A 12,554-nucleotide genomic window follows, 5' to 3' on the forward strand; every position below is an offset into this window, starting at 1 on the left:
ACTGCACTGACCTGAGTTAGGAAGCACTGATCCCTTGCCATTCTTCACATCCACCACCCAGGTGGCTTCTTTACCTCCAGGGCCATCCTTCACCTTGAAGGCAAAAATACCTCCGATTTTCTTCACAAACTGTTCCCCTTCCTGGAAAGAAGAATAACATTAGGAGTTTATTAAGGTCATTTCTCTGGCTTTTTCCCCAGTCAAATTAAATGTTTAAATAGATACATGACGTGAGCAGCTGGGCCAGCAGGGGCAGTCCCCAAGCTCCCTTAAGATCTTTTACCCAGAAAAGTCTGAAAAGCAACCAGGCAACAACTCCCTCATCTGCCAAGCCTTTCATTAAAAATGGCTTTCTGGATACAACTGGTGAAAGGAAAAGGAGGATGGGGGAAGCAGGACAGCATGCTCTACTGAAACAGCCTTCACTTGTCTCAATAACTTCTGAAAGATTCACTCTGGCATCTCTATTAATGTATGAATCCCCACTCCCACTCTCTCTCTCTCTCTTTTTTTGCAGTTAAATTCTTTTACATACATTTTTGTTTGTTTGTTTCCCACAATTAAAGATACATGATTCTGAGATCAAAGTCTTTTTTTTTTCTTTCTGGTCAACCCATTTTCTGAATTAGTGTAAAGAATTATGCAAATAATATACCATCTACAACTTACTTTTGGATCATGAAGAACGAAGCTGAAAAAATAATCTCAGATACATATCTCTATAGTTTGGTTCCAATCTCTCCCCTTCATTCCCACGCTATTACATCTTCCCATACTGCAATATTTACTGATTGAAACAATGATTGGCACCAGACATTATTCTGGGCACCAAAAATATAAAAGTAGGAGTTAGAGGAATAAGTGATAATACACTATGATGATTATGACAAGATATTGGGATAAAGGGAAACACAGGGGACTAGAGGGAAACACAGAGGAACAGCTAAGCGAACTAGCAGGTGAAGGAATAACCACCTCACACACCTTAAAAATAAAATAATAAAATAATCATTTTATTACAATTATTTTTCTTCAGAGAGAAAACACATTTTATTGTGGAAAAATTAGAAAATATCAAGCAAAAAAGAAAATATAAATAATTCATAATTTCATCAGAGAAAATATTTTAGCATATGGGATCATATTATATGAAGTGTTTTATAATCCACTTTTCTATTTAATACCATTATCCTCATTACTATATCATTTAATATTCTTCTACATAACTTTAAATACCACATATAGTATTTAATTGTAGAAGTGTATTATATTTAACCGATACTCTATTGCTTGATATTTAGATTAGTTCTAACTTCTGGCTCTTATAACAATGCTGTGAGTAACATTTGTTTATTTAAATATTTTTACATAGCTTCAGTTGCAAGAATTAATCTTTGCTAATTAAGAACACTGCATCTGGAATCAGCATAGGTTTAAATTCCTGCTCTACCACATACTTACATTATCCTGAGCAAGTTACTAAACCTCTCTGAATCTCAGTTTTAGATGTGAAATGAAGATAATTACAGTAGTGTTATATAACTCAGAGTTGTATGAAATTTAAATTTTGTAAATACCTATAAAGTACAGAGTAGCTGCTCAATAAATGTTAGCATTTTCTTTTTGTTATTTTCCTCTATGACCTGTCTGCTATTTCTGTGCCACTATTATGGCTTTATAATATACTTTACTCTTTAGTATAGTAAATCCCCATCACAATTACTCTTCCAAATATTCTTGGCTATTCTTGCATTTGTTTTGGACTTTTTCCTCCTCTTCGATATACATTTTAATCATTTAGTTAATTCTACCCTACCCCCACTCCCGCCCTGATAACACTGTTAAATTTAGATGGGATACATAAAATATACAGATCTATTTAGGGGAGAAGTAGCATTTTTACAATATTAAGTCCTTCCATCCATGAATATGGTATATCTTCAAGTGTTCTTTGATGCCCCTTGGCAATATTTTGCCTTTTTCTTCCTCACATTGGCTTTTGTACATTTCTTACCAGGTAGATTAAGTATTTCATATTGCTCTTATTAATAATACTAGAAACCCGGTGCCCGAAATTTGTGCACGGGGCGGGGGGGGGGGTGTCCCTCAGCCCAGCCTGCAACCTCTTCATTCTGGGACCCCTTGGGGCATGTCCGACTGCCAGTTTAGGCAGTCTGACATCCCTCTCATAATCTGGGACTGCTGGCTCCTAACCGCTCACCTATCTGCCTGCCTGGTCGCCGCTAACTGCCCTCCCCTGCAGGCCTGGTCGCCCCTAACTGCCCTCCATGGCCAGCCTGGTCGCCCCTAATTGCCTCTGCCACCATGGCTTTTTCCAGAAGGATGTCCAGAAGATGTCTGGTCTAATTAGCATATTACCCTTTTATAAGTATAGATATTTTCCATTATATTTTATGACTGGGTTACTACAAATGTATAGAAAATATATTAATCTTTATTTATTTTGGAACTGGCTACATTTTTAGTTCTCTTATCATTTCTAATAGTTTTTATTTCCCACCTTCTTTATTTTATTCTTATATCCCTGTAATAATTTACTTAAGATGCTTCCTTTTGGTATCATTTCATTCTTTTAACAAAGATTTAAGTGTTTACTATGTTCAGACACTGTGATAAATGCCTGAAGTACTCAAATAGTTATTATCCCTGAGGAATTTACATAAGCTAACTTCAGATGCTAACCTCTATTTCTATGCATGCAGAGAGCCTGATCTAAGTTATTCCTTCTTGTTGTGTTTTGTTTGTTTTTATAACAGCTTTATCAAGATACCATTTACATACCATAAAATTTACCCTTTTAAAGTATAATTTAGTGGTATTTTAATATATTCAGAGTTGTACAACCAACACCACTATCTAATTTTAGAATGTTCTCATCACCTCAAAAAGAAACCCATACCCATTAGCATCACCCCTCCACACTGACTCTTCCCTCCTGCTAGTCCCTGGCAACCACTAATCTACTTCTTTCTCTGTGGATTTGCTTATTCAGGACATTCCACGTAAGTGGAATCATGGAGTATATGGTCGTTTGTGACTGGCTTCTTTCACTCAGCATAATGTTTCTAAGGTCCATCCAGGTTGAAACATGCAACAGTAATTCCTTCTTTCCTGTGGCTCAGTAATATTCCATTGTATGGATGCAGCACATTTTGTTTAGTGGTTCATCAGCTGATTGTTGTTTCTCCTATGCAGCTATTACTATCAGCAATTCTAGCTAAAAAGGAGAAGTAGTGTAAAAGTTCTTGTATGGACATAGGCTCTAATTTCTCGTAGGTATATATGTATTTAGAAGTGAAACTGCTGGCTCATAAGAAGATGTCTAACTTCTTTAGGAGTGACCACACTGTTTTTCTAAAGTGGCTGCACCATGTTATAAGCCTACTGGCAAAGAATGAAGGTTTCAGTTTCTCCACATCCTCAACAACATTTTTATCTGTCTTTTTTTATTTCAGCTAGCCTCGTGGGTGTGTCTATCTTTTTCTTCTACATAGATAACACACTTGAACCTATCTAGAATCAACCATAGTTCTTAGGACTCCAAAGACGCTATTCTAAAAATACTTAGTCTAGGCCTATTTATCTTAACAGTCATGGAGGCATTTCTTACATGTGGTGTCCTGAAATCAACTACCAATACTTCCCTTATATCAGGAAACCAAAATGACTGTCAGATTTTTTTAAGTGAAAGAGAAATTCTCTTATTTTGGCCTCCCTTAAAAGGTCTCACTCAAATTATTTTAATTTAACTTTGGGAAAAAATATTAACAACAATAATAATCTTTGGAGGGCTATAAAGTTTTTAAATGCTTTTATATACTTTTTTCTTTAATCTTCATAAAACCCTGTAAGTAGCTGGACAAGTATTAGTATTAGCTCATTGAGCAGAAAAAAGAATTGAGCCTCATAAAGATTAAAAATCCTTCAGACTACTCTCTATCCAGCCGCCAAGTAATTCATCTAACAATCCATCTAATCCTTACATAATCCACCTAACACTTTCAGGTTTGGATTTCTTAAATGGCTCCCCACAGACTATGGAATGAAGTGTGTCTTTACATATCGTTCAAGATTCTTCATGATCTGAAGGATATTCATCTGCTATTTTCAGACACTTTTTAATGTCCCTCAGGCTTCATGTTCTAAGAATACTGATCATTTTAAATTCCAGGAACGTAGGTATCCCCATGCCCTTGCTCATGCCCTTTCCTGGGTCACTCACCTCCTCCTGTTCCCCATTCCTACCCCAATCTCACCAATTCAAGTCTCAGCTCACATGCTCACTATTCTGGGAAGGCTTTCCTGTCTCTGCTGGATACTTTGATAGCCCTTTGCATATACACCAAGTCTCTTGCTAAAGCAGTTATTTTTCTCCTGGGAAATTTTTCCATGTCTCTCTTCCCACTAAACTCTATGTTCCCTCGGGGTCAGGTTAGTAAGTAGAACAACCAGAACTCAATCCTAGGTTGGTTAAACCCCAAATTCAATGCTCTCTCCATTTGACTATACCATACTGCAAGGTAGACTACATCAATATTTACAAACTTTAGACTATGAAAGCAGTTTGTCACCATAAATTAATTAAAAGAAAGTTCAAAGTCTTCCCACGTTCCTTGAAATATTTTATCCCTCAAGGTTCTGTGGAGACAATCTAGAAGAGTGGCTTAATAATGCTGGTGTGTTGGGCATTCCAAGAGGCAAGCTTTCTTTGGGGCCAGCATCTCCTAAATAGCTATTTCTAGGTGCAACCAAGCCATCTGCTTGCACAATGCCTCCAGAATAGAGAGAGCTATGACAGACACCAACAAGTTAGAGCAGGATAACATCAGCAAACATTTAGAAATTCTACCTATACACTTGGAGAGAAATTCTTCCCACCTCCTTAAAACAGATGTAGATTAATTTTCAGAACCATCTGATCATCTTACATCCTTTGGTCAATAAAACATTTCAACTGAAGAGGGAGGGAGACAGTTAAAAGGGGAAAGCAAATACACATTTGTTGCAAAACCGGAGACCATTAATACTAACAAAGTTCTAAGTGCTTCCTTGTAAAGAAAAGTACTTCTTTCTGAGTAGGTAAAGGATCAAGGAGTAGGTCTTGTCGTAAACATAATCAGAACAAAAAATTAAGAGAATTCAAAGAAGGACAACGGGGTATTGCTAACAAAGACAAAAGTGGAAATAAAATATCTTGCCGGGTTTCCTTTGCTAAGGCAGAAAATGCATGAATTGACAAAAGATTCCAAGACTTTCTTTCACTTTCTAGCCTTGCAAACATTTAGGAAACTGACAATCGTGGGAAGGAGAAAAGAAACAAGGGGACAAGGTCCATGCAAGTGAAGTTATGGGAGGAAGAGAAAAGAATTAAAATGGGAGCAAGAAGCATACATTTGTAAAGCTAAAAGAGGACTGTGAAATAAAAACAGCCCTGCTTTGTTAGTCCCAATAATGAAGTATCCAATGGTTGACATCTAGCCATACCAGATACTCTGTAAACTAATTATTTTTATTTGGTATTTTCAAACAGAATAAAGTAAAAAAATAAAAAAAATAAAAGGACAACTTGGCAGGAGCAACTATACTATGGGTTACTCTGTTGGTGGCATGAAAAAAAATTTTTCAAGCTGAGCCCTTTATAGCCCAACTTTATTTTAGTGGACATTTGAAAGAAATTTTTAAAAATGACATTTTTTTTTTCCTACTAGATTAGCAAAGATTTTTTTAAAAAACCAGCCAACTTAGTACTGGAGAAGATCTGAAGAAAAAAAAAGTCACTCTCATGAATTGTTATTAAACTTGTAAATTAGTACCCTTTTTGTTGTGTAATTTGGCAATATGTGTCAAAATGCAAAACACACATACACAACTACTGCAATTTCCCCCTTTAATTATTTATGCTAAGGTAATCATGGCATTAAGTACTTAAAGATGAGCGCAAAAGGAAATTTATTAAACCAATGTTTTACTTACAAAATTTAAATACAACCTGACATCCATCCTGGAGACTGTGGTTAGATTATGGTACATACATTCAAACATGTACTATGTGGTCATTAAAACTGATGGTAAGTCAGAGAAAGACAAGTACCATATGATTTCACTCATATGGTGGAATTTAATGAACAAACTGGACTAACAAACCAAAGAGAGATAGACTCATAGACAGAGAGCAGGCAAGCAGCTCTGGTGGGAGGGTTTTGGGGGAAGAGGATGGAGTATTGAGCCTGGACATGAACAACAGTGTGGTAACTGTTGGGGAGGAAGGAAGGAGCATAGTTGAAGGTGGAAGAAGGGATAAAAGGTGTTGGAAAAATTAAAATAAAAATAATTTAAAAACTGATGGTAAAGATTTATATTTATGGCATAAAACATAATGTCAAGAGGAAAAAGCAGGTTATAAAATAAAAGGTAATCTCACGCAGGTGTATTCCCGCAAGATCGTGGTATTAGTATTAGTATTAGCTCATTGGGACAAGTGGACCATTGGCTGCCTGCCCAGAACTGTCAGCACTGGCCCTTTCAACCTCAGAAAGGTTACTGAGCATTATGGAAATCCTAGAAATGCAGGGTGCTTTGTCAAGACACATTTGTCACATTAGCTGTTTCTCCCCCTCACACATACATACACAATGCAATCACCTTAGATGATAAGAAGTCCTTTGTCCTATAATAAGAGAGTTATGAGATAAGCAAAATGTTTGTCATCCACACTGTGGCTTTAACACGAGTGAAATACATAGCTCAAATGTTTTGAATCATTTTCTTTATTTCAGCCCACTTTGATCAGTTTAGTAGAAATGCAATTGGAATTGTGTGACTCTGGCTGTAACTGTGTCTTGCGAGTGACCGATCATACATCCGTCTGACCATCCGACCGACCAGTACACATGACGTACACTGGCAATTTAAAAATAAATGTTGACTCGCACATGCACGATACATATAAAGCTCTCGCTGGCACCAATCGCACATGTGTGTTTCAATCTGTCATTGTCAATCATGAATTTGGTTGACACTTCTATTATAGAGAAAGGGTGAATAGCAATCCTATATAATAAAAGCCCAATATGATAAGTGTCTGATCGTTTGACCAGTCAATGTGACGCGCACTGACCACCAGGGGGCAGATGCTCTGACCAGTAGGTTAGCTTGCTGCTGGGGTCCAGCCAATCGGGACTGAGCAAGACGGGCCAGATACAGCCTGGAGCCTTCCCCCAGTCCCTCCCCTGCCCCGATCGTGCACTGGTGGGGTCCCTCAGCCTGGCCTGCGCCCTCATGCAATCTGGGACCCCTCGGGGATGTCTGAGAGCCGGTTTCAGCCCAATCCCTAAAGGACAGGCCGAGGGACCCCACCAGTGATTGCACCGGGTCTCTAGTATTAAAATATTTCTTCTAATTAATTTACTTTCAATGTGCACAAATCTGTGCACCAGGCCACTAGTCAATAATAAAATCCCAAGTGCCTTTAGGTTTGAAACAATTAAGTATATATTTTATTTCGCCTGAAGAAAGTAACTCTCTTTTTGGAGAAAGAGTTACAGTTAGATTACCTTAGTATGATTATTATCTATCAAGAACTAATTATTGTACATAAAAATAAATCTGCATATATAGTATAGTTTTAAAAACTCAACATGTATTGTATGATCCTAGTTATATAAAACTGTATGTTCATATATACAAAGAGATGTCTGAAAGAATGCCAATCATTGTTAACATTTTAGTAAACTAAAATTTAAATTTTTATTTTGTTTTAAAAATTAGCATCATTTTTACAACAACAAAAAACAAATTTAAAACTACTTTGAAAAATTCAAGCATAAAAGATTTCTTTTTGAGAGTTTTGATATTAGGTAGTTTTAAAGGTTCAGTTTAAATATTCTTTTGAATGGTTTTATGTAAAATATTTTTAACCCAGAATAAAATTAAACCAAAGTAAGTTATAATCCCTTTACATATAAACTCTCTCCATAATTATTATCTCCCTGACAAAGAGAGGATGGAGAAAAGAGTTAAGATCTTAATAGCAATTTACTACAGTTCTTTATGTAACTCAAATTGGGAGATTTATACATCTCTGAAATGCACTTTTACCAGAATTACAAGGAAACTGTAATAGATACTCAGATATCAAAAATACACTCAATACTTGACAATATGATATAAATTTTCAACTGTACCACTTCATGCAGCACCTGAAATCTATATGCACCTCCTCTAGCCTCTGGGTCCTCCTGGTAGTATTTTAGATAAATATTACCTACCTCTTCAAGCTTCTTCTCAATCTCCTTAAAGACAAGATTTGCTTTAAATCCTTCAACTGCAGCGCTGGTTGGGGCAGCTTCAATTTGATGAGTTCTAAAAGAATTGGGGAAAAGACTTAATTTCAGTCCATGGAGTCATACAGGTACTAGGTTTTTCAATATTTATATAGTTTAATTTTCCAAAACCCTAAAAACAGAGATGTTATGACTCTTACCCAAATAAAATTGTTATTAAACCCATAAAACAAGTTTTACTCCCCATTTTTTTTTCAACAAATATGAGTACTCACTAGGTGCTAGGCACTATCCTTGAAAATATGGTAAACCAAAGAACCTACCCTCATGAAGCTTATATGCTAGCGGGGGAGAGAGGCAATGAACAAGCAAAAAAATAAAGAATATAGTTACTATGAAGAAAATAAGGCAGGTTAAGGGGATATAGAGAAAGTATATTTATTTGTATTGGGTTTTCTATTTTATTTTTTTAATATTTTATTGATTTTTCACAGAGAGGAAGGGAGAAGGATAGAGAGAAACATTGATTAGCTGCCTCCCGCACACCCCCCACTGGGGATGTACCCACAACCAAGGCACATGGCCCTGACCAGAATCAAACCCGGGACCCTTCAGTCCGCAGGCCGACGCTCTATCCACTGAGCCAAACCGGCCAGGGCTGGGTTTTCTATTTTATATGAAATTTTTTAAAAATATATTTCATTGATTCTTTCACAAAGAGGAAGGGAGAGGGAGAGAGTCAGAAACATCGATGAGAGAGAAACATCAATCAGCCGCCTCCTGCACACCCCCCACTGGGGATGTGCCCACAACCAAGGCACATGCCCTTGACCAGAATTGAACCTGGGACCCTTGGGTCTGCAGGCCAATGCTCTATCCACTGAACCAAACCGGCCAGGGCTGGGTTTTCTATTTTAGATAGTCTAGACAGGCCTCTCTGAGGAGGTGATACTTAAATTATGTCAATGATTTAGGTGGGGAAGCCAGTTCTACAAAGAACTTGAGGTAGAAACTGGCTTGGCAGTTAAAGGAACTATAAAACCAGTATGGCTGGAGCAGAGCAGAGAGGAAGGATCTAAGGGCACAGAAACATGCAGGGCAAGATAAGATATTGAGGGGCTTTATAGGTCATGAGTAGGAGTCTGGGTTTTATTTCAACTATAATGAGAACTGTAAGAGTATAAACTGGAAAGTGACATAACCCAATTTACATGTTGTTGTTTTTAAATAAACCTGGCTGCCAGTTAGAAAATGGACTGTAAGGGGCAAACGGGGAGGCAGGGAGACTGGTTAAGAGGCTACTGCAAAAGTCCAGGCAAGAGAAGATGGTGATTGAAACAGGTTTCATAAGGAAGTGTGGAATAAGCAGAGGATGGACTTGAGGTTCACTGTTTACATGTGATTCAATATATGAATCTGTGGATGAAAAAAGGGGTTCTATGAAAAGTAACCTCATAGGGTAATCTGATCATAAATTCCTTATTGGTAAGGTCATGGTGGGCATTCACACTCCAGGCACATAACTTTTTAGTAAAAGGTTTATCTTTGTTGTAGCACTCTGTCCATTATTTCTGTGCACCTAGATTAATAAATGCCTTGCTTTCTCCTACTATCATGTAATCTTCCTTATATTCCCTCCTTAATTTCAGTGCATAAAAGAAACTGTGAAACTCATTCTCTGAAGCATTTGAGATCTTGCTTCCTGGCATATGTCACTAGTGTTGACTCAAACTCTTATAAAAATTCTCTACAGGTTTGGACATTTCCTACATTGACAAATTAACAACCATCTGTCTGAGTATTGGTTGTTTGATACTTAAGGAACCATTATAAATGGCCTCATGTGGCAGAAGGAACAGTTTTTATTGCCACAAAGGCCTCAGTTGAAATGTTAAGGGCTTTCTCCACTCACTAGCTATATGATTATAAGCCAGATACGTCCTCTCTGTGTGCCTCTGGTGAGGAGGTAGGAAGGAAGGTGAGAGTCCCAACGACTTGCAGAATTAAATGGAGTCCAAAGTATGAAAAATGATAGACATGACAGTTATGGGCTCCAGAGCCTCAAGTGTTAGATGGACAGAAACTTGAGGGGTCTGAGGAAGATGAGGGCACCTGCGATGTCAGGTAATTCCTCTGCCATACTGCAAGCATGCTGGTGGTGGCTGGGGCCACCACAACTGGAACAACACGGGAAGGATATACTAGAAAGAGTCAAGAGTGTAACAGCAGCTCCGTAAGCATTTCTTTCTTTTCTTTTTTTTTTTTTTTGCCTTTTTTAAAAATAAATCTTTATTGTTCAGATTATTACAGTTGTTCCTCTTTTTTCCCCCCATAGCTCCCCTCCACCCGGTTCCCACCCCACCCTCTTCTCTTAACCCCCCCTCCCGTCCTCATCCATAGGTGTACGATTTTTGTCCAGTCTCTTCCCATACCACCCACACCCCTTTCCCCCAGAGAATTGTCAGTCCACTCCCTTTCTATGCCCCTGATTCTATTATATTCACCAGTTTATTCTGTTCATCAGATTTTTTATTCACTTGATTTTTAGATTCACTTGTTGATAGATATGTATTGGTTGTTCATAATTTTTATCTTTACCTTTTTCTTCTTCTTCCTCTTCTTAAAGAATACCTTTCAACATTTCATATAATACTGGTTTGGCGGTGATGAACTCCTTTAGCTTTTTCTTTTCTGTGAAGCTCTTTATCTGACCTTCAATTCTGAATGATAGCTTTGCTGGGTAAAGTAATCTTGGTTATAGGTTCTTGCTATTCATCACTTTGAATATTGCCACTCCCTTCTGGCCTGCATAGTTTCTGTTGAGAAATCAGCTGACAATAGTATGGGTACTCCCTTGTAGGTAACTGTTTTTCTCTTGCTACTTTTAAGATTCTCTCTTTGTCTTTTGCCCTTGGCATTTTAATTATGATGTGTCTTGGTGTGGTCCTCTTTGGATTCCTTTTGCTGGGGGTTCTCTGCACTTCCTGGACTTGTAAGTCTATTTCTTTCACCAGGTAGGGGAAGTTTTCTGTCATTATTTCTTCAAATAGGTTTTCAATATCTTGCTTTCTCTCTTCTTCTGGCACCCCCATAATTTGGATGTTGGTACGCTTGAAGTTGTCCCAGAGGCTCCTTACACTATCTTCATATTTTTGGATTTTGCTTTTTGCTTTTCCAGTTGGGTGTATTTCAAAGCTTTGACTTGATTCTTGTGATCCTCTAGTCTGCTGTTGGATCTCTGTATGTTATTCTTTATTTCAGTCAGTGTATGTTTAATTTCTAGTTGGTCCTTTTTCATATCCACGAGGGTCTCACTAAATTTATCGGTGGAATTCGAGGGCAGCTTTCCGAAAATTGGCTTTTAGAAAATTCTTGAGTAACCTTATAACCATGGTTTTGAACTCTTTATCCAGTCGTTCGTTTTCCTCCATTTCTTTCATTTGTGATCTGTTTCTTTGTCTCTGCATTTTGGCTGCTTCCCTGTGTTGATAGAGTGGCTTTGTGTGCTAGGTGTCCTATAGAGCCCAGTGGCTCAGCCTCCCCAGTTACCTGAGGTGGACACTCTTGGTGCACCCCTTTGTGGACTGTGTGCACAGTCTTGTAGTTAAGCCTTGATTGTTGTTGGTATCACTGGGAGGAATTAACCTCCAGTCCAACTGGCTGTGAGAATCAGCTGTGTCTACGCTGGGAAAATTTCTGTGCTGGAGACACCCTTATGGGGCAAGACTTGCTTCAGTGGGGCTTTGGTGCTCACTGAGTCTGCCCCCTGAGTGTGTCCCTTATGGATCTGAGGAGTTGTAATCTGGATGGTCCCACTCTGACCACTGGATACACTGGCTCTTGGATCTCTAAGGAGGTGCTAATTTAGCCTCTGCCTGAGGCCACCCAGCAGGAGCTATGGACAGATCTGCAGATTCCTCTTCTTTGTTTGGGGTTTGGAGGTGCCCAGATGAGGCCCAGGTGTGAAGCAATGCAAGCTGCTGTGGGGCCTTGGGCCTTCTTTTGGATGTTCTCTCTGACCCAGCTGCAGTTTGTTAGGTAAGTTTAGATAGCAAAGGGCCAGGCCATTCATATGCAAAGGCCTCTGCGCACAGCTTGGGTGGCACGGGGTCTCAGGGTATCAACAGGGTGGAGCAAACAGCTATGGCTGATCCTCAGCCCTGCCCTAAGAGGTCTCAGTGTCCCACAGTAATCACTGCAAGCACCTCTGAAAGAAAGCCGCCCTCGAGTTCCGCCCGATGCCAGACAGTC

General features: G+C 38.5%; 1 protein-coding gene across 1 annotated transcript in view; it reads right to left on the reverse strand.

Annotated features, from left to right (window-relative positions):
* The window catches only part of SCP2 (sterol carrier protein 2), a 125,910-nt gene that overhangs the window by 10,860 nt on the left and 102,496 nt on the right, over positions 1–12,554 (reverse strand). Inside the window, exons 13-14 of the mRNA XM_080658018.1 lie at positions 8,289–8,382; positions 12–141 (exon numbers count right to left, since the gene is read on the reverse strand). Of these exons, the coding sequence (XP_080514144.1) occupies positions 12–141; positions 8,289–8,382 (224 nt within the window). The remainder of the gene's footprint in view (positions 1–11; positions 142–8,288; positions 8,383–12,554) is intronic.

The sequence above is a fragment of the Plecotus auritus genome, assembly GCF_963455305.1.
Source record: "Plecotus auritus genome assembly, chromosome: 2".
In the NCBI taxonomy this organism is placed as follows: Eukaryota; Metazoa; Chordata; class Mammalia; order Chiroptera; family Vespertilionidae; genus Plecotus; species Plecotus auritus.